The 24,961-nt window shown below is 33.8% G+C and overlaps 1 protein-coding gene and 2 long non-coding RNA genes across 3 annotated transcripts in view; 2 read left to right on the top strand and 1 right to left on the bottom strand.

Annotated features, from left to right (window-relative positions):
- Positions 1 to 54: 54 nt before the first annotated feature.
- Positions 55 to 438, top strand: LOC138139829 (uncharacterized). Its single transcript, XR_011162383.1, has 2 exons — positions 55 to 210; positions 275 to 438. It is a non-coding gene; the product is annotated as an uncharacterized lncRNA (long non-coding RNA).
- LOC138139830 (uncharacterized) overlaps positions 433 to 24,961 on the bottom strand; it is a 50,148-nt gene continuing 25,619 nt past the window's right edge. The window contains exons 2-4 of the long non-coding RNA XR_011162384.1: positions 905 to 1,697; positions 745 to 838; positions 433 to 698 (exon numbers count right to left, since the gene is read on the bottom strand). This is a non-coding gene — a long non-coding RNA (uncharacterized lncRNA). The remainder of the gene's footprint in view (positions 699 to 744; positions 839 to 904; positions 1,698 to 24,961) is intronic.
- The window catches only part of L (zinc finger protein Lobe), a 53,011-nt gene continuing 34,578 nt past the window's right edge, over positions 6,529 to 24,961 (top strand). Inside the window, exons 1-2 of the mRNA XM_069060325.1 lie at positions 6,529 to 6,613; positions 19,279 to 19,320. Coding sequence (XP_068916426.1) covers positions 6,529 to 6,613; positions 19,279 to 19,320 — 127 coding nt within the window. The remainder of the gene's footprint in view (positions 6,614 to 19,278; positions 19,321 to 24,961) is intronic.

The following is a 24,961-nucleotide window of genomic DNA, read 5'->3' as shown; positions in this document are numbered from 1 at the left end:
GAGCGGTAAAATTTAGTGATTTTTAGCTTCCGATGTCGAGCAGTTGGTCACATTGAATCATATATTCAGTAATTTGACGTTTGATGAGGAATTAATTATTTGGGCCCCAGTTCCGTACAAATAGAAATAAATAAGAATGTCTCCAGCTCTGCGGCTGCCAGGCCCTTTGAGGCTAATTGGTAAAAAACACATTGAGATTGCACAGCAATGGTATGTGATTCAAGATATTGGCTAACGAGCGTGTATGGTTATGCAATATACTTCAATTTTTTAGGCTTGGATCAGCGATTGTCTTTGGGGCAACAGCAGGAGTTGGAGTAACATATGCTACTGATTGGAAATTGATACTCCAGTACCTGCCTTATTATAATGGAAAATTCAAGGAAGAATAAGTTGTGTTGTTGTTAATAGTAGTCAATAAAAATAATTAAGAACTGATCTAATTATTTATTAGCAATATTGTCAAAATGAAGTAACAACTTGCAACGACTAGTTTTGGGTCAGTTTTGGTCCTTAGTTTTCAACAAGATGCTAGCGTAGTCTTCTGATTCGCGTAAACGCCTTTTTGCGCGCCAAGGGCTCAAAAATGACTTGTAACCAATCCAAAAACACACCATGCCGCAAATTCCGCCTATCAGCAGTGTAGCCGGTTTTCCGCGGCGCCTTTCCACCCAATTTCTGTACCAATTCATTTTTACCTAAACAAACAGGTTTATTAACTTTTAATCAACCGTGAGTACTTACTAATTTTGAGTACTGTTACTCTCTTGTGTCTCTTTTGATTGTTGTTGATATTGGATAAAATATGGTCTCCAAATGTAGATGCCACCTAACACCCCTAAAATTGTAGCAAATCCTATCTGTGCACCTGTTAGGTTTCCTGGTTTTCTAATTTTCATAATACCTAAAGATGAGGCATCAATTTGTAGGTTAGTTTAGGTTATGTTGTATGTTCAGCTAAGCTTCTCTATTTGGGTCTTGAGAATGGTTGTTTGTATTTTTGTTTTTCTCGGAAAGGACCCAGGGTTTGATTACGAAAATGCTCAAATGAATGGCTAACGCAGAACCGACTAAGAGTTTTAAGAAAAAAGCCTTTTTGGGCGACTTTCCAATCATAACCTCTTCAAACAGTGACAGTGCGTAGCTGTCACTTTATCAAACAGAAACAGTAGACAGTCGAACAAAACTGACTGATCGAATAAATCCTTACACATTTAAGTGATAGGGAATTCGATAATCTCGATGCTGTTTTTATTTATCAAATTATTTACAGCTTTCATTGAACTTGCATATTGTTTAAGTACTTTCAGATAAGTTAAGAAATTAAAAAAGTTACTGCAATAGGTATAAACCTAGCAATAAGTTTGACCCATTTATTTCACTTAATTCATAGACGTAATGTGCATTATTTTCTTCTTGCTTTTACATCAACATAGATTGAATATTTCATCAAGAAACGAAGTGTTGTAAATTGTTAAAACAGCTTTTATGAAGATATGTAACAGTTATGTAAATGAGATATTACATACCTATTTTTCAAAAAAATATAACATCGGATTACGTTCGAAGAGATTCAGGTGTTAAAGTATTTATGGTTGCATATGGAATACGTACATATAAATATAGTATTGGATCCTTTTCGAATGGGATGGACATGTCGACATGCGTTTATCACCCAATGCGCTGAAATGATCGACCTGGCGTGGCAAAAAATTCAATTTTCAGTTGCTTTTCCACCAACATAATATTTCGTTAAGTAATGATTATATTTTTTATTAAATTTTATATTTTATTTTGACTCTAAAAAAACGAATGGATAAATGTTAAGTAATTTTATCAAAAATATAGTCAAACATGTCTTGCCTTCATATCTACAAAAGAAATATGTTGATAGCAGACATGTTAACAGGTAAATCTTTAGTAGTTTGAATGTTATTTTTTTAAATTACTCTGAGTCTCTGACATTAAAATCGATAAAATTTGTGAGAATCACTAAGAGATTGCAAACTTCAGACAATACAATTCTTTTTTAAAATGTATGCACCAAACATAAATTAAGTTAAAATTTGAGTAATATAAATATGTAGCTATCGGAATGTTATTTCTATACAGCGGAGATTCAAAATACATATGTACATATATAAAATTATTTACTATTGTAAAAATGGGATACTTTCCGTTAAAAATGAGCAAATCATTTCTGTGGAACAATAATAAAAAAAATTAAGAAATTGTGTTTACGTTTTTGAGTAACATACTCCGGTATCAAATGAGACGGTATAATAATAATTTGAATATCAATTAATACTGATATTTAATTATGTATTATTTTATAATCAACTTACAATTCTTAAAGATAACGGAACAGATTTTTTGTAAAATCTAAAATAGTGCAAATTGTAAACAGCGATCAAATTAATTTGTAATCGAGTTATCCATGATTCCGAAATCGTATGTCGTTACTTGAACTCCACGTTGTAATAAACAGCTTGAAACACAGGTCTCGACATATCAATTGCAAAAGACATGCGGATTCATATCCATGAAATTTGCTACATTTAGTCATTTCACTTACATTATACTACCGTACGATCAACAATTACTTTGATAAGGGGCGGCTATGACTTTGACAGTGTCAGATTTTTCGTATCTTTGCTAACTTTAGCTAATAAACGTGAAACAACTGTCACTATTAATCAAATTTTAACACAAAAATGGTTTTTACTTAAGAACATAAAAGATTCATCATTGAATCTTACTTTCGTAATGATTTTTCCGTTAACATTATTGTGAACATTGGATTACTAACATCACCATTGCCATCAACACTAATATTATAACATTACCACTAACATTAACAGTATTGTGACAGACCCAGACAGCACTGTTGCCTGTTTGGTCGAGTTTCGTTAAAAAATTCTAAATTTTGTCTTCCTGGAGGCAGATTTCTTGAATGTTTTGCGAAATAGGGTTAGAGTGTTTCTTGAAATTGGAAGTGTAGAACATAAGAAAGGGGCTGGGAGATGCCATATCAAATGTTAGCCAACAAATGGAAAATAAAAAGTGTTTTTATTTTAAATAAAGTTTATCCTCTAGTAGACATGCGTCCAAAATCCTAGGGGCTTTTTTAATCTAAATAATTGTTCGTACGGTATTTACTTATTAAATTTAGTTTTGAAAAATTTTCCAACGTCACTCGATGCAAACGTAACGTTATAACTTAACTTCTCAATATTTAATTACACTTAACGTAGCATCCACGTTGTTTTAAAATTAAATTCATGTTTTATTACAGCGCAGTAGTTTTTTTTTGTCATTTGGTGTTTTTCCTTTTTTCACGTCAACTTCTTTATGGTTATTAACAAAAAAATACAATGTGTAAAAATCTAAATATTTTTGGTGAGGGATTTGTCTCGTTTATTCATTTTAACACAGTATTTGTCACATCTATTTATAACTGGAAAGATTAATACTTTGTTAATAATTAATTATACTACGATGAGGTTATTGTTATACCTATAATGATAAGATACAATTTAGTGGATTTGATATTTTTACTCCATATCTTTAAACAACATAAGACAATATAACAGGTATTCACTTGAAAATTTCATGGAGTTGGCTTTGACTTTATTTTTTAAAAGACAAAAACCTCGTAAATTAAGTTGGTTAGACAAAGATAGCGACAAAGATCAAAGCCAATTCGATGAACTTTTCAATTGAACACCAGTTATTTCATTCGTCCTGTGATTTTTCCTTTGTAAATACATCTTAGATACAAATAGGGCGACCAACTACCAAATATACAATACTTTAGAATGTTATTTTAAGTTAATTTTTAAGAATATTTTTATATTTTACAACAAACACAATTTACAGAGGATGATTTAAATTTATATTTTATTCATTTCGTGTAATCAATCTCCAGTCAAGTTTTGAAACAAACACAAAGGACATTATTCTTCTCGTAAAATTTGGAATTGTGTTCTAGATAGTACAATATTTGAAAATACTCTTCAGCTACTTTTTTTTTGCAGAATTTAATCATTTAACAATTAACAACAAAAAATTTCCGGATTTGTTAATGCACCTGTTGTGGTGTGTCGAAAAGTGAGCGACAGTAATTGAAAAACATGATAATGATATATTAATCAATGCTTCAATTGTTTAATGTATCGGCAAACGGCAACGTATGCACAAATGGTGGATGCGCCGGTCTCGTTATTATTCGACAGGCTAAAAATCATGTATAAATTACAACTTTTAGTAAATTTTAAAACACAAGTTTTTGACGTTATTGGCGAGCTATACGATGATTGATATTTACTTGAAAATGTTAGAATTTCAAAAGTTTCTGAATATAAAAATGAGGAATGCGCCGGAAGAGTTACAGTGTTGTTTGATAAATTACTAAAAAAAAATTCTACACTCGGTAGAAAATTTTACAAAATATAAAAAAAATATTGTAGGTATATGTCGCAATATAAAGCGTGACAATAATAGTTTTATGTAGCAATTGTCTACATTTTCTTGAGTTTTATGTCAAGTCTTTATGGCCGTCTCAAGTTTTAACACAGATTAATTCCCACGTACATCAAAAGTGCGTGTTCAGCTAATCAGAGCGTTTGCTTTTATCCAATCAAAAATGCTTATCGCGGTAAAAACGTCCTACTACTCTGTCATCTGTCAAAAGTGATTAAAATTGCATGCTACTCCTGTCAGATTCTCAAATTGTTTTTAATAATTGTGTTTTTAATAACTGTATTATAAATAAATAATTACCTACCGTTAAAGTTTGTATTCTGGAATTAATCTTGCCAAAAATAACATGACCTATTTTTTTATATCTGATAAATTTCCCAATTTTCACTTAAACATTTTTGCTTTAGACATTTTTACTCGTTGATATTTGGGCATTTTTATTCAAAGGTTAAACCCTCGAGCTAAAGCTCTCGGGCCTAACCAGAATAAAAATGCTCAAATTCAACTCGCAAAATTGTCAAAGCAAAAAGTTTTCGTAAAATTGAACAATTGATCCGATAAAAAAATTAGGGATTGTCATTTTACCTTCGATAAAACATTTATTTTATCAATGCGACAAGAGTCTATGTTTTTGTATTCTGCACAATCTCATAATACATATTTACTCTGTTTACACTGAATATGAACAATTGTTGATTTGTAAAAGTGAAGAAGTGAGTGATAGTGATACTGATAATGATGATGAAATACAGTAGTTTTTGAGGTAACAATTTTTTCTAATGAATAATTTTAACCGCGGATGTTTCTCTAAACAAAACTCTCACTTTGTTACAGTAAACATTTTGGTATGTGAGGGTTCCTATTTGGTTATCTGGTCCTTTGACCTCTTGAGAATTCCATAGACATTCTCCATATAACGAAGCGCAAGTTTGTTAACTATTTCGAAGTATAATTACAAACTATTTATAAATCATTCCTAAAAATAAAAAAATACCACCTTAGTTACAACTTTTTTAAAATAGTTTTACATTTTATTTCGTTTATTTTTTCATTTTTTAAATAAATCAGCTGTACATTTATTTCTCGATTTTTGTGAAAATTATATCATTATTTACTTCTGAAGATATTTAATTCGATGTTTCAGAACGAGACGAATGAGAATAATAATTTAAGAATCTCTCGGTACGATATTACCTTTTCTTTGGTAAATACCTTGCCCGAAAAAAATCTCTGTAAATATGCTGTGCTAATATTTCAAATTAAAAAAAAAAGATCTGTATTAAACAAGGACGAGCAAATAATTATTGTATTCCTTAAAAAAAAACACGACCTGTAACATTCAGTTTAAGAAATGTAATCATTCCATTTGGATACTTGACCTTTACGCTCTGTAATATTTGTAAAGTAATTTTTTATGATGAGAAGATGTAATAAAATTGGATACAAAATGAAAGAAATGTAGATTGTGTTTGCATTGAGATACTGCAGGGATTGGGGATTAAATTGTGTAGCGGGATCTAATTGCAGGATTTTGTAAACGGAAAAGGTGACAAAATAACACAGCACAACTAGTAGTTTGTGTCGGTATGGACGAGTAAAGTAAAATGCAACAAATGCAGCGAACTCAAATCCGAGCCAGTTTGCGAGCTAATAATTCGGGGTGGGAAGAATTAATCGAAGAGAAGAGTCCGATCTGAAACAACAAAGATCATATATTGTTATCATGTGTGATCATTCAATTAAGTTTTCACCAGGATAGTAGGTACTAACAGTGAACATCGCGCCGTTATTCCCTTGGGATGCAAATGCGCGCGCTTTTGTGATCAAAGTAGACTACGTCCAGTTTAAGCGCCGTTCCTGTATTAACGTCGCGACGCTACATAGCAAAACACATGCCGTTCACGTTAACTCTGAAGAAATACGTTTGATGCAGACGTCGTACGAACAGTGCGTGACGATTTATATGTGCTTCATAAATTGGGTCATGATTATAACAAACAAATCATCCAGTGAAACCTTAAGAGTTGATATTAATAACGTGAATAAATGTGTTGGTTTGTGCAACATTTTTGGAATAATCAAAAGCACTTAGATATGTCCAGAAGGAAGCAAGCCAATCCAGCTAAATTAGGTAACTCTTAAAAAATTATCGACGCTCACCGACACCACGTGCTTCATCACGACCAATCCACGTACGCTTATTTAACTGTTGTTAGCTTGCACCACGACACCGAAGTAGAAGAGTGTCACAGAGTGGTGCAATTGGTCCGAAATCTACGAAAGAGAAGAAATCTTGACCCTTCGAAGAAAGAACCACAGACACGACGAGATCTTTCGTACAGTAGAGTAGATTCCGAAACGTGTAGACATTTGGAAGATCATTTGCAAAAATGTTTCGAGCAAATGAAGATGATAAATGATAGAATTAGAGTTGAGAAATGACAATTTGTTTTGATTTTTCGTGATGATTGTAGGTATCATTGGTACTAGAGTCGTATGTGGAACAAATGATACTTGCGTGTTGTGATACGGTCAACGGCGACTGGGTTTTGTGCGGGCGGCGTTTAAGTTTTTAACTGCCCCCGGTACGGAACAGCTTTCGATATTGCGGTTCTCCAACCTTGGGTGGTGAGAGAGGCAGAAAGCCCCAGGAGGCGTGAGGGGTCCAGGGAACGGCAACGTACAGACAGGGAAATATGCGCTCCCATGACATTTTCCCTTGGGAGTCGTATAGCTCGCCTGGTAGCTAACTCTGCAAACTCAACTGCCACGTATAAACTACTATTATTACTGTTAGATATTTTACACTCAAAACAGATTCCGCTAATTAAACTTTTCAAATATAAATCTCGCATCGACGGGACGCGATTAGATCGTCGCTCGAACGTGGCGCCTCAAATATTTACCAAAAAGTCCAGTTTTGCTAAAATTGCTGATCGATTTTGCGGTTGTAATTTGGAAGAAGGCGAACTCCCAGGGCTGTTGTCGGTCGGTCGCGGGCGATATGTATACTTGTTTTGCACAGATGGTCTACGAGCATCATTTAGTATTCCTCTTTTACTTAATATAGTGCGAATTAACTTGTCCGTCACTATAATCCCGTGTTTAATTATTTTCGACGAGGACGCGAAGAAATGAAAGCGTTTCCTTGCCTACGTAAGCTCCGGCTCTGGCACGATTTTGTTACAAAGAGATTTTTGACGTTTTTAATGCACGAGAGTGCCGAAAATGCCCATCGAAATTGTTTGCTCCTCGGGCTAAAATTTATTATTGAAAATAGCTACACACAAAATCAGGAACTTGAAGTGAAGTTATTTATTTTCGGAAAGTTTTAATAAAACATTTTCTTTCAAAGGCTACTTTGAGGCGGGTAAGCACGTTTAATTCAATTTCTGAAATAACTGAAGGGTGGATAAGTTTAACAGGGCAACCAATAAAGTAATTAAACTTGCGGAATATCAGAAGCATCAATGAGGAGGGTCAATTATGATCGAAAAAATATATTCAATGATGTTTTTCTAACTTACCAAAATTTTTAACAAATAACTGAAATTTTCATTTTCTTATGTAAAAAAAATATGTACATTCTTTTCAATTTGAAGCGTCGCAAAGAAAAAAATATTTTGAGGGTATAAGAGATGCAATTTAATTTTAGAAACTTATTTGAAACAATAATTCAATAAATCTCTAAAAATATCACAGACAAAATCGTTTTAGGTTTTGAAAAATATTAGGTAATGTCTTTGTCATTAGTGTTCTGAAATTAGCAATTTTCGAATCTCCACTGTTGTCAAGATGTGAGGATGTGACACTGGATCCTTCTATGCACATCGGGTGCTCATTTAAATTTCTCCTCAAAGTTGCCATTGAAGGTTGTTTTCTGGTTGAAGAGTCGATTGTGAACACACCACGGATTAAGGATCACGGATCAGCTGTTTAAATCTAACCTTACTTTTTGCGTTGTTTGTGTTTTTATTTTGCAGACAGACGACTCTGCAACGCCGACTTTGAGAAAAATCAGCAAATTTTAAAAATCCCTACTTTTAAGTCTGTTTTAGCAACGGCTGCCTTAAAGTTCAATTTTTTCGAAAATTTTGAAAAAAATATCTGGTGAAATACCGTGCGATCGAAAATAAAAAAAAATCTAGATGGCCATGATTATAATATATAATATATTATATAATACACTTAAGTTGGCAGTACGTAAAAATATAATTAAAATGTCATCAGATGTCATTAATTACAATAGTAACTGTCATTTCGGACTTTCAAGGCACTTACTAACAACTTGTCTTGATTATTTTGTTTTTCTATACCTGAAAAACAACGTGTTCAAAAACAGGCCTGGCACAATTCCTGAATTAAGTCAAGTAATTACTGATAACTGCAATTTAATTGATGTCCCGACTTTGCGAAGGTCATTTGAAAACATGAAGCGAAGAGAGTAGCATTATGTTTGGAAGCTGAAGGCAGACATTTCGAACATTTACTCTAGTTCGTAAATACGATTGGAGCTCCTCATGATTCTTTTGCAACCGACAGGTCACACATAATGCATATCTTTATGAAAATCAAGATTTCAACATTCTCAAAATCACTAACCTAACTTTTAAGACTGACATCTGATAATTGAAATTTTAACGAATTGCCAACTGAAATTTGTGGTCAGAGCCAACTTTTTTTTTCGATCTCACGGTACATCTTTCGATAGTGAAACTATTGAAATTATTTCTTCCTTTAATATATGGCTTCTGCTTTATTGTTTTCTTCTTAATTTTTCATATGTTTAAATTGTTTAAAAGTTTGTAGCGAGTTATATATCACAGTAATTAAAGTAATCAGGAATACTCGTACTTCAAGGATCCTTTTAGGATCGTCGTTCTTTTCAATATACATTAATAACATTTATAACAGTCACTCCGTAACTCCCTTAGTTTTCGAGAAAAATGGAGAAAACTAAAAAAAACTCTTTGTTTTAAAATTTGTGGATTCGATTGATCTTTGCTCCCTTACTAAGTATCGTATTCCACTGAACTTTGCACTTTTGGATTCCTCTCTTCAAGACGCTTCTTTTGTTTTATAACAGTCACCCCGTAAATCCATTAGTTTTCTAGAAAAATGAAGAAAACTTAAAAAAAAGCTGTTACTTAATCTGTATTAAAATTTGTGGATTCGATTGACTATTGCTCCCTTATTAAGTATCGTATTCCATTGAACTTTACACTGTTGGATTCCTCTCTCAAGACGCTTCTTTTGTTGTCTAACAGTCGTCCCATAGCTCTCTTAGTTTTCTTCTTAGAAAAACGAAGAAAACCTAAATAAAATATGTATCTTATTTTATGTTTAAATTTGCGGATTCAATTGACCATTGCTTCCTTAATAAGTATCGTATTCCATTGAACTTTACACTGTTGGATTCTTCTCTTCAAGACGCTTCTCTTATTTTATAACAGTCACCCCGTAACTGCGTTAGTTTTCGAGAAAAATGAAGAAAACTTAAAAATGTCTCAGGAAAAAAAATCGAAAAACTTGAAAAATTAATATTTACCTCAACACCGAAAATTTTGAAATTATTTGTCCACTGAGGGTTTGTTATCTTCTCATCTATTCTATTATTTTTCAGCTTGATTTTTATAAGTTATAAATTAAGCTTAAATTTGTATTGATCACAGTTTTTCGTATTCATCAAACTAGTCTGAATCACCTCAAGGATTACTCTTAGGATCGCTGTTCTTTTCAAAATCGTCGCGTGCTTGTGTGTAGTACAGCTCATGCCAGACAATAGTTTTAATTCGTTGTCGAAATTCTTATGGTCCATAGAAACAGATTTTTTTTTTTTTTTGAAATGTAGCATGATCAAGAGTGAAACTTCTAAAATGTCTTGCCTTTTGAGAATATGTAATTTTTTATTTTAAAATGTTGACTTTTCTGTTACATACTTCATAGCATTGAATTTTTGTACTCATCAAATTAATCTGGAATACCTCAAGGACCAGCCTTGAGGCCGTTCAGAGCGACACGTTACGTTGGAATAAAAATGTATTTCTTGAATTATTTATTCCAGGATTTAAGTCGTAAACCTTTCAATAATGAAACGTCGACAATTACTTTTTTGGTCAATAATTATTAAGAAGTTTTACGTAGGAATTCGAAATGAGTTTCCGTGAGGGTTATTATTGGAGTTGCTCCAACTTTTTAAAAAAGATAAATAACGAGCAAGAAAGTATTCGTAATATTTTCCGGAGTAAGTCGTAGAATTGTCGTTTGAGTGTGTTGCGGGGGCGCGGATCGCGTCGTAGATGAGTGGATATTTGTAGTGTTACTTGCGAGAGGGCTTATCTATCGACCAATATCGTCCGTATATGTATGCAATGATGGTCATCCATGGTTCCCTTGGGAGTCGCGCTCGCCGGGCCTGCAAACCCCTGAGGTAGCGGAACGCTGGAACAGCGGAATGGGGCCACTGAACACGGCAATAGCCAGCGGTGGAGGTTTAGGAGCGCAAGTCCGACAGAACAACGATGGTCACAGAGGCATGAGCCGAAATTCCAAACCTCACCTGGGACAACAATTCAAACAAAACTCCCGTTCCATCAAAAACTTTACCATTTGCTTAATTCAAAACTCCACTGCAAACACAGGTTGGCGCCACCTTCTTAACGTCAAGCCCGAAGGAAGTCTTGCATAATAAGCTGTCATTACCAAAACTTCTTTATTTTACTCGACTTTGACACGATCGACCCTCAAGCAAAACGCTTCGACGTAACGCTAATTTCAAAGTAAAGATTTTCGAGTTTCGACAAACTACTGTTGCTCATCTCATCTTCGACTGTAAAAATGACGAACGAGCTAAATTGATTAGTGAAAAGCTGCGTCAGACTGTAAGGATATTGCGTCAGGATGAGGGTCACAGCTCTGCTCTCAGCTTGTGAATCCTATTTAAATTTGAGCAGTGTATGTTTGCAACGACCGGTGCAAATTTGATTTAATAGCCAAGGAAGGGTCCAAACAGCGTTCGCAGGATAAACCGCAAACACTGTAGTTGGACCAAGATTTAAAACAGATGCTTTAATTGGCTCCTGAAATCTCCATTAGCAATCATTGTCCTGGGAATCGCAATAATGAAATTTGAACTAAATATTGGATACAAACTGAATTTGAAAAGTGCTTCTTCACTATTCAAATAAAAAACAAAAGACTACAATTTTGACGAAACAAAAAATCATCATTTTGAATTCCCAGATTCTTAAAAGAATTACGTTTTTCAATTTATTTCTAAAGTACTCGCGACGCGACGCAGAAATTTCTTTTTTGAAAAAAAATGTCAACAGCGAAATTCTGATACTGCATAGGTACTCGTTCCATTTAATTATTTATCTGAAATAATTCACAAGATAGCGGCACTGTCAGTGCTTTTAGTGGTCATCAAAGGACAAAGAAATCTGATGTACTTCAAGGACTTGAACCCGTAATTTTCGGACGATTTATGAACATTTTAAATTTTCTTTAGTAAAATCATGTGACTTATTGATTGCACATAAGTTGTTTAATATTTTGCTCAAATTCTCACTAATCATAAATAAAAAATATATTTTGACGTTTGAAGATGTCATTGCAAGAAGAGAATAACTCCATAAAACAAAATTTTGGGCAATACATACAATAAATAACTATGTAATTGTTTTCCTAGCTCTTACATATTTTTATTTAGTATAGTCTATTAGTGCATCAGGTTGACCACTCTCTTGTAAAAATGAAGACAAAATTACCATCGGTTTTTTTCGAAAAAAAAAATGCTCACCAATACTAACTAATACAAATATTAAATCTATTATAGTTTGCTAATTGTAAATAAAACATAAATTAAAAATTGTTGTTTTCAGAATAAAAATCTCAATCAGAATTATTTAAAAAAATTGTGTTCGCATTTGAAAAAATTTTTTTTGACAGTCTAGCTTTGAAGACCTTGGAGCTATACGTGAATTTATTAGGCCCATTTTGTAGCCTATTCACAACCATTTAATTTGGTGTATAAATAATTAAAATTCTCCGATAAATAAGGGAGTTATGGACTCGTCTTCTTTTTTGGGGACACATTGTATATTTCATAAGATATAAACATTATTCTCGCCTAAAAATGGAGTTATCTCTTTTTGCAAATACATCTTCAAAGTTTAATTTTTCTCAAGAAAAAATGCATAATATTCAATATAAAGCTAGTCCAAAAATTTCAATATGTATTCATATTAAGTATTTGACAAAATATATTTTTTATACATGTAAATATATTTTATAATACATATTATTATAAATACAGGGTGTTATGGAAGTCCACGTAATACATTTAATCACAAATAGGATTCTTTAAAGTAAACAATTTTTACATATTGATCTTTTTTTAATCGAATATTTTTTTTTATATTTCTCTAACCCCTAATTCGACACTTTGCTCATGGGATAATGATCAATTGAAACGAAAAAATGAGTGAAAATGTTTTTGTGCGATAAAAACTTTACAGTTTTTTGAAGAAAGAATGACCACCGCTGTTCTAATACAGCGTTTACTGTTTTTCATTCGAATATTTTAATCGAGTAATTCTTTTTTCGTGCTTAGTTATCAATCGATGTGTAAACATATGAGCGGGTATGAATTTTAGGGTTCAAATTATATTTAATTTTAGTTCTGTTTGGAAGAATTTGCGGAAAAATGGTTATTTAAACGAGTCCTATTAAATGGTTAAATGGTTAAATTTATTTCGTGGACTTCCAAAACACCCGGTATATACGTACATGCTGAAATCGAAATACATCAGAATATTAAAACCCTAGAATTAGTTTTGCGCTGTAGATCCGCATGAGAGCAGAAATGCCATATGTACAGTTCAAGCACAAAAGTTGAGTCCGCCACTGATATCACGTTAGGAAGAATAGTAAGATTAACAAGTTATCGAGTGCTATGCAAAAAAGCTTCAAAAAGTTTTGTGCTAGTACTGCGTTGTCATTTATAGTACCTATTCTTACAAGTTGCGGTTCTGTGCATTTATAGTAAGGTTTTGCGGCTATTATTCGTGTTTCGATTTATTAGAGCTTCCAGAAGCGTCTCGTTCGGGATGGAATTAAGTTAAATTGGACTTTCTGAATTTAAAATGTTTAACTACATTTTCGGTTTATTCACTTATTGAAGATATTATGTTTTACATATTATGATGCATTTCATTTTCACCCTGTATATTTTTTTTTTATTGTATCTGATGTAATATCTTCGTCAAGAGTCAAAATTCTGAAATTATTTACGATTGATTTGTTATTCTATTTAATTTAGTAAATTCGGTCTTTCTACTAAATTTCTTATACCTCGCATTCAGTATTTTTCACACACATCAAAATAGTCTGCAGTATTATCTCGAGGACCAATTATTTTAGGACCGTTCAGAACTACACACAATGATGTGTTTGAATACTTTTTCAAGTTATTTATTAGTATTCATATTATGTTCTGACGCTAACTCAATAACTTTTTGTTTGGAGAAACTTCTTGTCCGATTTATTCAGAATCTATTAGTGAAAACTTGGAAACTACGTATTTATCATATAAAACTAATCTGTCATATTTTTTTCTTTATTCTTGTTCTACTTGATTTTTTCTAACCCCACAATTACTCTGCGTCAAACATAAATGTAGCCGTCAGTGTTTTTTCTAATTTTCAAAGCTATTTGGAGGTTCAATTTTAGGAATATGTTGAATTTTCTAACGCCTTTTATTTTTCCAGTAAAATTGCGTAGTTTACTTTTAAATTTAAGTACATACATGCTCAAATTATTCTTGTTCATGTGTTTTATTTCAGTTTCCACCCTGTTCTCTCTTGTTCTTCTATTTATTTATATGATTCTTTATTACAAATTCTCCGCGGCAATATCTAAAGTTTATAACTGAAGAAAATGTATGTTTTGGTTATATTGTTTTTTTTCTCTTCGTGCAATCAGTAGTCGTTCAAGATATCATTTGTACGCAAAGATTGAAAACATATTAATTTAAGTGTGAGAAAGATAGGGCCTAAGAGAGCGACCTGTGGGCCTCCGTAAAACGGAAGTTTAAAAAAAATATATTCGATAAACTGCACAGAAAAGTGTTCTTCTGATCATTCTTAAATTATGAGCTCGTTGGTGATGCAGGAAAACAAAAGTGAAACACTATCTCCGCGCCGACGTAGAAAAAATGGATAAACAACGATGACGGGGCGGCATATAAATCGGTTAAATATTACATTTTTATTTTGCAACTGCCAATTGATCTTTCGAATGTAACACACAAATAATTAGTCGAGCAATGAAATACAGCATTTTAGTGCTGGCCAATCAATCGACCGGAGAATAGATAGGACGGGGTGGTTGAAATGAATGCGAATATTTGCATTGGCCGGACCTCTAGAGAGTTGACAGTCGATTAATTATTAGATTGACGAGTGTATATTGCAACACCCGCATGTTACAAATACATAAAAATACCAAGCCCACGTAAAGTACAACGCCATCCATTCCAATCTTATTCAAGTAATGTAATTAAAATAATTAAACCGATACGATAGAGCATCCGAAATCGATTAGTTCCGGCCGCAAAGAAATCCGAAAAACGCAGCAAAGTCCGCGATTGTCCAATCCCGACGCGAAAACAATGCAAAATAACCAGGAGTTGTGCAGAACGAACAGGTTCGTATGTAGGGTACGGCAAGGTGGGCGATGCCGTGCCCTGCGGGTTCGAGAATTCCCCGGAGGAACGTCTGTCGTGCCAGGATGGCGAGGGAACAGGGCGTAATCCCAAAGGACCTCCCCATTAATCACATTCACTAACAGATATGCGCCCCGAACCCGCTACAACTTTGTCATTTCTGCTACATGATTATTATTGGTTTGCGGATTCTGTTTGTAAATTGCCAAACTAATATCAAACCGCAAATTCGCCAAAACTATACGCGAAAAAGGGAAGCGATAACGTTTGTTTGAACGAAACATTGATTTTTTTAAGGGCGTATTTATTTACATATGTGTGGCGAAAGGAACTTAGCGAATTCGCAGGTAAATTCAGTTTTCTAATACCTAAACTCCAGGGAGCTTTAAAAGCTTGAGTCTGAATTCTAAAATGAAAGATATAATAAAATAATTTCCATTCTGTTTTCATTCTGACTGAATACTCGAGGCATGATTGAAAAATATTCTCCAGGAGATGCACGTTACGTAATCACACGTATACCGGATGTTTTATTTTTCGACCAGCCACCAATCAGATGGCTCTTTGAAAACGACAAAAAGATCGAAAAGTTTTTGGGTGATAGTTTTTGAGAATCGGTGGGAAATTTAGGCGTTCGGGATCGGCCATTTGGAAAATCTTGTCTATAATTTACCGGGAATCTGGCATAGGAGGAACACATTAGGTGGTGTAATAAGAGCCGCAGTTATGAGAATTTAAATACATACCACTATCATTTTATAGGTCCTCTGAGAGTAACTGGCCCTTCGAAAGATGTATATAACGTGTATTTTCCGGAGACGAGGATTAAGGGAATTTTACTGAATCATATATTAATGGATTAAAATCGAATAGAAATTATACAGGGGATTATAATAAACAATAACTGTTTTGCGGCGGCGATTTATAACAATTATTAATTCGGGAGTGCTCGGTGGACTTGTTGAATGGAATATTCTTCGGAGATAATTAACAAAGAAAGAAACAGGTCCGGAAGCGTGATAAATCAGTTATGCACGGGGATGGGGCCGGTGTAGCGTGTAAGTAATGCATTTAGGGGCGATTTAGTATGAATTTTGTTAAAAATGTTCGCTTTTGTGTTTGGGATCATTTTGAAGTCCCAACAGAGACATAAAAGCACAAAACCGAATTGAAAGTCCCCGGACTAAAAGTTTCTAAAGGATCGCTAAACAATATCGTTAAATAGATATAAAAATAGGTCGAAAGGCGCCTAACGACATTCCGGGATAGCGACATCGTAGTAAAGACCGAGGTGACATGTTAGTGTTGCAGCCGTCTAAAATCCCCAAGGACGAGGACCGGGACCAACTCTTGGATCTTGCGAAATGACTACTCCAAGAATGCTAATTAGACGGAGATGGAAATATGACAATTTTGCCACCGTTCTTCGTCGGTTACTTTATCTCATTTCTTATGTAGGTCCCTGTGGACCTCACAGCGCAATCTTCCAATCCCTTTCCTAACTTATTTTCATGCTAAGCTAAGTCTCGTCTGCTGGTGCTTTTGCTCGCTTTATCTTGTGTATTATTTAGTTACCTGCCTCGCGGTGGCAAGACTTCAACTTCGGCACAAACACAAATTACCTATTCATTATTTATCACACTTATATTTATACTATTTTTAAACACCCACCCCCTAGTCTCATCGCCGATTCTCTTTCACCCAAACCAATTCCTTAACTCTCCTTATCTCAGGCAAGCCGCCGCGATTCTATTTCAATCAGCAACAACATCAACTGTCTTCCGAACACACCGCATTGACAATCGACACAACCGTACGACCGATTTTCACGCGGATACCCTGTATATACGCCCCTCCTGTCAATATACCTATATAATACCCTCATCCCTTCGCCAACGCCGAGATGATCATCGGGGAGTTGCGATTTTGAGACAGATCTTGAGTGCCTGATGGATTATGTTTTGTAATATGGGAACCGTAAATGTATTTTAAAAATGTAAATATGTAGACGATGCCGCTTCCCACACGTCCGAATTAAGTTTGATTTATTTATTTGTTTATTTTTGAATTTTGCAGTGGTCGCGGTGTCGAAACGATTTTTTCCCAAAAATTCAACGTTCCGCGGGGAAACTGTTTTGGGAAAATTAATGGAAAGTCAAAGTAACTTCGATAACCTCTAGTTTCAAGTTTTAAGTATAAAATTTAGATCTGATCCTATTGGGGTTTAAAATGTACCTTCAGTTCAAATCCTGGTGAATATTTAGATGATGATTGCTTGGGAAACAGGAGCAAGAGAGATGCCCTAATCTCGGATATTATTCATGCGCTGGTACGAGCTAATCATGAAGAGTTGGTGAACAGGATCGGACTTGAAAATTTATATAGCCGCAACTCGGAGTACACCAGACGTGGAGGAGTAAATGTGGCAATTAGGTGCGACCGTCGACCATCGATTGACGAAGAGCGGCCCCAGGTTTGAATTCTTTGATACGCTCCAGTATATAGGAGTAGGTCGCCGTGGAATGGGATAGCACCACTCGGTCGGGGATTACCCTGGGGAACCTAACTAATCAGAGTTTTTGGCGCTGGCGTGGATACATGTGAACATATGCTGTACGGGGCTAGGGCCACGGAGGTATTCCGCGCTACTCCCTCGGGAGCAGCTTAGATATGCGCACCACCACCGGATGTATTTGTTGATGACAGTGTTTCCAAGTCGGCGGGTTAAAAATGAGGGGAACTAGTCGAAGTCAATTAGCGCGGAAAAGGACGTCGAGTTATTCATTTCGGTTTGTTTAGGACCGACGTAACGAACGTAACGAACGTATGAAAATTGGTGTCGAAACGATCGTACGAGGTGTGATCGACCACGAGGCCTAATTAGATCTTTTGGGAATTGTTAAATGTAACATCCGAAGGGTCAATACGATATCGATTTGAGGTAAAATCGAGTCGTGTTTAAATGCGGTATTCTCAAACGTGTTAAAGTAAAGAGATAACGAAAAGTTGATCAAATAGCAAAGATGTACAGCTGCCAACAGGCAAAACCACGCGGGACAGAGAGGTTCGATTTCCCAAGAGAATGCATTAATTTTCTGCCGCCTTGCGCATAGTGTACTCGGGGGAATTCTTGCTCGGGCTTTGGATATCTCGAGGGACATTCTATGTCATAACTTATTCTTCTTCCTCCGTAAAATGTTACATATTACACCGCACTGTGTAGGAATTTATAAATATTAGCGCGCTACTTCGGCGTTTCATTACGGCCGAACGTTCGCAACGTCGGACAAAACTCGCCACATTATTTGCCTAAACCGATTTCGACTAATCGATTCTTAATAAAACGTCGGCGAAAAGATCAAACCTCTCGTAAAACTCCCCTTACAACCCTCAAAAGTCTTCGCGTTCTACTATCACCAATTGTAAATTATAGAGTCGGCAAGCGCATAATCGCAACGAGCCGTTTACAACAAAATCCACTTTCGTTTTGACACATTCTCGGTTGACACAAACATTTCATTTGGACAAACTTTTACCCAAGTTTTGATACATTCAAATGTATTTATTAGCATCGTAATGATTTGGAATACATTACGGGCTCAAGGCAAAAACAAAGATCTTTTTTTTGACGAAGTTTTCCACTAATTACGCGGTGAGGGTATTTGTTTACTGCAAACAACAGATCGTGTATCTGCTGTCGATCGAATTTTGAAACCATCTGATGTGATTTGTTCTGCTTGGCCGCAGAATTTTTCTTTGCCTCGACTTAGTTTAGAGTGCAGACGTGAAGTGTCGTCGAGTGTTGATCCATCGACTCTAAATTATGAAAAGTAATTTACAAATATGTTTTAAATCGATAACTTTTACCGTACACACGAAACCTCGCATTTCACGGGAATAATACTGTACATTATTATTTGATATGATTTTTTTTTCAAGTGGCGTTGACAGTGTTTCAAATTATAACTCCTATGATTTGTAAATACTTTATGCGGGTCGGATCAAAACTGATTTCCACTTGAATCATTTTAAATTTTAAATCTTGACCTAAACCATTATTTTCATTTCAGATCCTCAAGAAGAGGACGACCTACAAACACAGCATTTAAGATGTAAGTATTGACATTCAAATATTTTTATAATTATATTACTCACTTGTGACACTATTGCCAAGACCTATTTTACATTTATATTTTTTGTATCAATTCTTATTCTTTATTTTTCTAACTGTTTCGTTTTCACACGATTTTTTTCGCTCTTTTATATCTGTCACAATGTCAGTCAATTATTTTTCTCGCTGTACCTACATATAAATTTCAAATACTTCCTGTTCTGTTCGAGTTACATTCCCGTATTTATGCATTATTAAATAAGGCAAATGTTGAAGGAATTAAGAATGTTGGCTTTCAAGAGTAGGTACTACCATCTGAAAATCCTAAACTATGTGCTTTCGTAATAATGAAAAGCTTAATGTTAGTAAAGTTTTATAACGTTGTTAATTAACAGAACTTTTTTAAGTCAATTCAAGTAAAGTAAGGGTTATTCCATACCAAATCAACGAATAAAAAGTTCATCAGGAACTCGATGTTATGCATTAATTTTATTAAACATTAGTTCTTTAGAGTATTGATCTAACGTCTATGTTTAATTCCTTGTACATAGCACTATAAAATTTAAAAAATGAAGATATCGTCTTAAGATGTGGACCAAATCTTTACAAAGTGCATAAAATTAGACGTAAATCTTGGAATAATTACAAAGTGTTCAAATTCAAATTTGATCATACGGCATGTAGTATCGAGTGTTCAATTGAAAAGTTCATCAAGTATCCTTTGAATTTTTCACAACATTGTGAAGTATATCAATGACAAAAGTTAGGTCAGAACTACGTTAAGGAGTGACATTTTTGACTAAATTTATTTTATATATAATGTGAGTGCCAAGTTATCAAAAAGGTTTATAATTATAACAGGACATGTCTCTGGCTACATGTTTGGAAACATTGAATACAAAGCTTCTTAATTTGACAAAAGGCGCAGAGATGTGTAATCTTTAAAATTTTAGGTTGGGATGTATTTTTTATGTTAAAAGCATTAAATGCACACCAAGACAATTTTAAAATCACAGAAGATGTTGAAAATGTTGATCACCTTCATCGATACCTACATTTTAAAACTCTACGATGAAAATTTCTCATCACATTTTCCAACATCATCGGATTATTATTCAAAAGTTGTTTGTTGTTTACTTGTGAAAGCAGTTGATTTATTATAATTCCACAGAAAACGAAATTCAACTCAAAAAAAAGAAGTTACACTTGCAAAACACAACTTAAATCTGTCAAAAAAGGCATCATCCCTTTTTCGCTCCATCTTCTTCTATCAGAAAGTCATAGCCAATTTTATGAAATTTTCATCTAAACGCCCGTTGCACATGTATACCTATCAAATAAAACTCTGTTCATAATTTCGAAAATTATATCTGATTTGGGTTTATAGTTTTTAAAGGTTTTGACTGATTTTTAGCATTTTATATTTATAAACACCAAAATGGGTGGTCAAAAAAATAAACTGTTTTATGGTAAGACAGAGATATTACATAATATTAAGGATTCAAACGTTGATTGATTTTTATGTTTTAATGTTTTCCATTTGTTATCTAACTGTTTTATTATATGTATTACACGTCTTAAACATTCTTCTTGAAAACATTAAGTTGATCTTTATTTTATGGAACAGTTCTATTTTACATTACATCAGTGATGTTCAACCGTTTACATCACATTTTAATTTGGCATCGTTTTCAATTTGTTACAAAAATAATTATTTTAATAATGACAATTTTTTTTTTTAAGTAAGTATTAAATAAGTGACAAAGTAACTACAAGAAAAATAGGACTTCATCAATTTGCATCAATTTACGATGAACATATGTATTTCTACACTTTTGAAATTACAAAAAATGTTTTTAATAAAAAGTAATTTTTCTTATCGAGAACATTTTTTAACCGCTTTTAATGAAAATTTGTGTTCTAGGCGCATTACCAATTATCCATTTCTCGACACTAGGCCGTTTAAACATACCATTTTTATTAATTGCATGTAAAATTTTAATTTATTTTTGTATTTTTTGGTTCGTAAATAAGCCAAAATATTTCGTTTATAATTAAGCTAAAATCACTTGAACTGTTCAAAAATGGCACTTGTAATTATGCAAACTTGATATTTCTTCTTTGTGAAGAGGGCAAGTTGACCCGATGTATGTTTTTCATGTAAATATGTTATATGGAAAAATAGTAATTTATTAAAGGTAATTAAAATTTTAGGTGTCCTTCCCTTTAATAATGTATGCGAAAATGCAGACTAGATGTGACAATCCCTTTATCCCAGTGTCCAAACTTGAAAAAGATATGCTTTTAAATGTTATATAAGCCCGAGGGAAACGTGGTGCTCCGTTAAAAGCATCGATTATCTGACTCGGTTATTCACTTTAACAATATTTAAATCCTATTAATTAAAAATAACATTATTTGACAAGTAAATTATTATTTCAGTTAACAAATGCGTTCGTTGTGTTACAATGATTGCTCCTCAATTTTTAAACGAATTACAATAAAACATTTAGTCGTATTAATGATTCATTGAAGCATTGAAGGCCCATTTGCACATATGTATATAAAATCTTCATGCACGATGTGCAATAAGGCCCTTCATAAATAATCACCGAATCATGAAATATACATATTTTTTTTCTATTATGATTATTTTCCTAATAAGGGTAGAAGACACGAGGGTGACGTAAAGGTACATAACAAATATCTTCTGGGCTGTGCCCTTCTTTTAGCACCATTAGAGTGGCGCTCACAAACCCTTATTGCATAATGAATAAATGATAGCTTTAGCCGGACCGAAATAAACCTTCAAGTTTAATCGCAAATCTCTGATACTTTGAACATTTTTAGGATTCATGTATCGGATATGGCGTAATACTGAGAGCTGCACCACTCGATGCAGTTCTAAAATCTTCAAACAAAATATTCCATTAAAGAAATATTTCGCATTTGAATATTCATGAGGCAAAACAAGCTAAAAATGCTAAAAATACACCCGATCAGATTATTCTAAACAGAAGACGACATTCAAATTCGTTCATAATTAAATATCTGATAAGGAACTTGCAAAAGTTATGATTTTACTTCGCACTCTAAGCAGTTTATACCTTCGAGACACTCTCACAAACTACACTAATAGGCCTCAATAAGCAAGTTGGATCAATTATTTATTTTAACAAATTACAAAATGGGTGAACATTTGGAGAATATTAAAAATAGATGAGTAAGTCGATTTTAAAATTAAGTAGACTTTTCGCATGGGCCAAAATAAAAAATCTGCAAGTGCGGAATAATTAACATTGGACCTAGGACGGGTCTTTGTGCCTGCAAAGCTGTTCTTTTCCTAGATCATTATCTATTAATCTTACTCTGAGTGCGGTCTGATAGATAATAAGATGTGGCGTCCCTTCGTCAAAGTCTATCAATTTTAATAATGCAAATAAAGTGTGATAATCGTGTTGATAGTATTAGCTATTGATAAATGGAATCATGTCGTGACAATACTCTTGTTCCATCGGAACGAAGTGAAAACTCCTAAAATGCAGTTATTTCGGAAACAAGATTTTCCACTTTTGAGTGAAAACGTCGCTGAAAAAATCTTTTTGATGTATGAAATAGATGAGATTATTGTCAGCGGACGTATTTAACTGTTTTGCATAATACATATAGGGTGGATTCGGACGGTGAAGTTTAAAGCTGGTGGTCGTGGCGTATATCAAAGTAGTTGAAGTAATGTCATTCTAAATCAGCAGTATAAAATACAAATGAAAGCGGCATGGGGGTATATCGAGGGAACGTGTACACAAAACTGCATTAGTAGAGTTAATTATGAGCAGAGGACCATGTGACGAGTGCAGAGTTTGAAAATTCGCGGACATGTTAAGTGTAAAATGTTGTTATGTCCAGTGTACGCCATTCTCTCTAGCTTTTGCCTGATTTAATTGAAACTTAGTGACACACAACATTTCAAACTAAAATACGACCATTAAAATCGATTTAACAGAAAGTCACTGCATATTTAACTTTTAATACCACTTAGCAAATTTTTCTATACTGTATACAAGTTTACACCAGATACTACCAACAAACAATTAAAAACATTACACGAGCTGGCCAACAAGTGAACGATACAAACTTATCGTCGATTATTCACCACGAATTTTTTTGGTGTAGTGGTAGAAACTTACGTATTCGGCGTCAAAGATGACGAGTTTACTTCTCTGCAGAAGAAGTTTTATTTTAAAATTCCTCTTCAAGATTTTTCAGTTATTTGTTTTTCTCCCAAACAGCCCCAAGCGGGGGTACAAAGATGCCGTAAAATGCCTTAGATTTGGAGCGGCGGTATTAAAAACGCCACAAAATGCACCATTTTGGTGTGAACGTATAATCAAAGAATAACTACAATATTCGCCTTCTTAGTTATGTCACTCTTTGAAACATATAATTTAACATCGTCATGATGAAATAATTAGTTTTGTTGTTGGTAATAATTTATTTAAAGATTTGTTGCAAAAAATTGAAAACATTATTTTAATAGATACAATGCACAGTATAACGTAATAAAATATAAGATGTTTAAACGATTGGCGTTGTTGTATATTATTAATTAGTATTTTAAATAATATTATTAAATAAATTTGAATGTAAGTTATGCAACCAACAATTCACAAGGCAACAGTGTGTAATATAAATTATATGTTCCAGGATTTTATATTTTTTTAAATAAAGCAAATATGTAATTCCTAGTTAGGATGAATTTTTGATCTGTTTTCATTTTAAATTTTACTAAATTACCTAAAATAGTTTATTAAATACCTTGGTATTTAATGGTTTTGGTTTTGGTAAACTGCACTGCCAGATTCAAATATTTTAAATGATTTTGATAAAATTAATTAATCGTTGATTTGAAAGCCGTACGTCGTTGTAAAAAATCAATGCGTGTAAAATGCAAATTTGTCGTACTAAAAGCGTTTTTGTGATTTTGTCGTGCTGTCTCATTTTCTCACAGGAGAAGTTTAACGACTTCCCCACCTTGTTTTGTTAATATTTAAAAAGGTTATATCTGTGTAAGCACACGCAAGATCATAAAATCAACACGTGTACAGACCTACAAATCACGTTAGTAAAAATGTAGGGATTATTTTTTTCCTCGGAGATGCAAAATTATTTATATTATAAGTGTATCACAACGAGAGACTGTCATAAATTGATAAAAATGATTCACGCTTGATTGATTTTTTACGATAATTAGGACGTTTGTCGGTCGGTGTGAGACAATAAAACTGGAAAAATCTTGAGATGAGTTCGTTTTAAAAACGGCACCAATAGCAGGTGCAGTAACTGGATCACGTGCCCGCTTTTATTCATACGAATGGCTATCATTTGCTGCATGAAATTCGTGCCAATTTTTATTCAAAATATTCCCATCGTGTAGTATCGGGATCGAAATCTAGATTTTTCGCTTTTGTTTCGAGTAATTACCGATATTCTTCGCACAGGATCGAATATTACATGTGCATACGCCATACGATTTAATAAGTCAACGCGGTGTGGACTATTGCTTTATAAAATGTACCCCCTGCTGGTCGACGTATAAGACAGAGGCCAACACAGAAGGGTGCGGGAACCCCCAGCGGTGGATC

Source organism: Tenebrio molitor, chromosome X, assembly GCF_963966145.1.
Source record: "Tenebrio molitor chromosome X, icTenMoli1.1, whole genome shotgun sequence".
In the NCBI taxonomy this organism is placed as follows: domain Eukaryota; kingdom Metazoa; phylum Arthropoda; class Insecta; order Coleoptera; family Tenebrionidae; genus Tenebrio; species Tenebrio molitor.
Note: the sequence above shows the minus strand (reverse complement) of the source record. Positions and strands in the feature narration are given on the sequence as shown.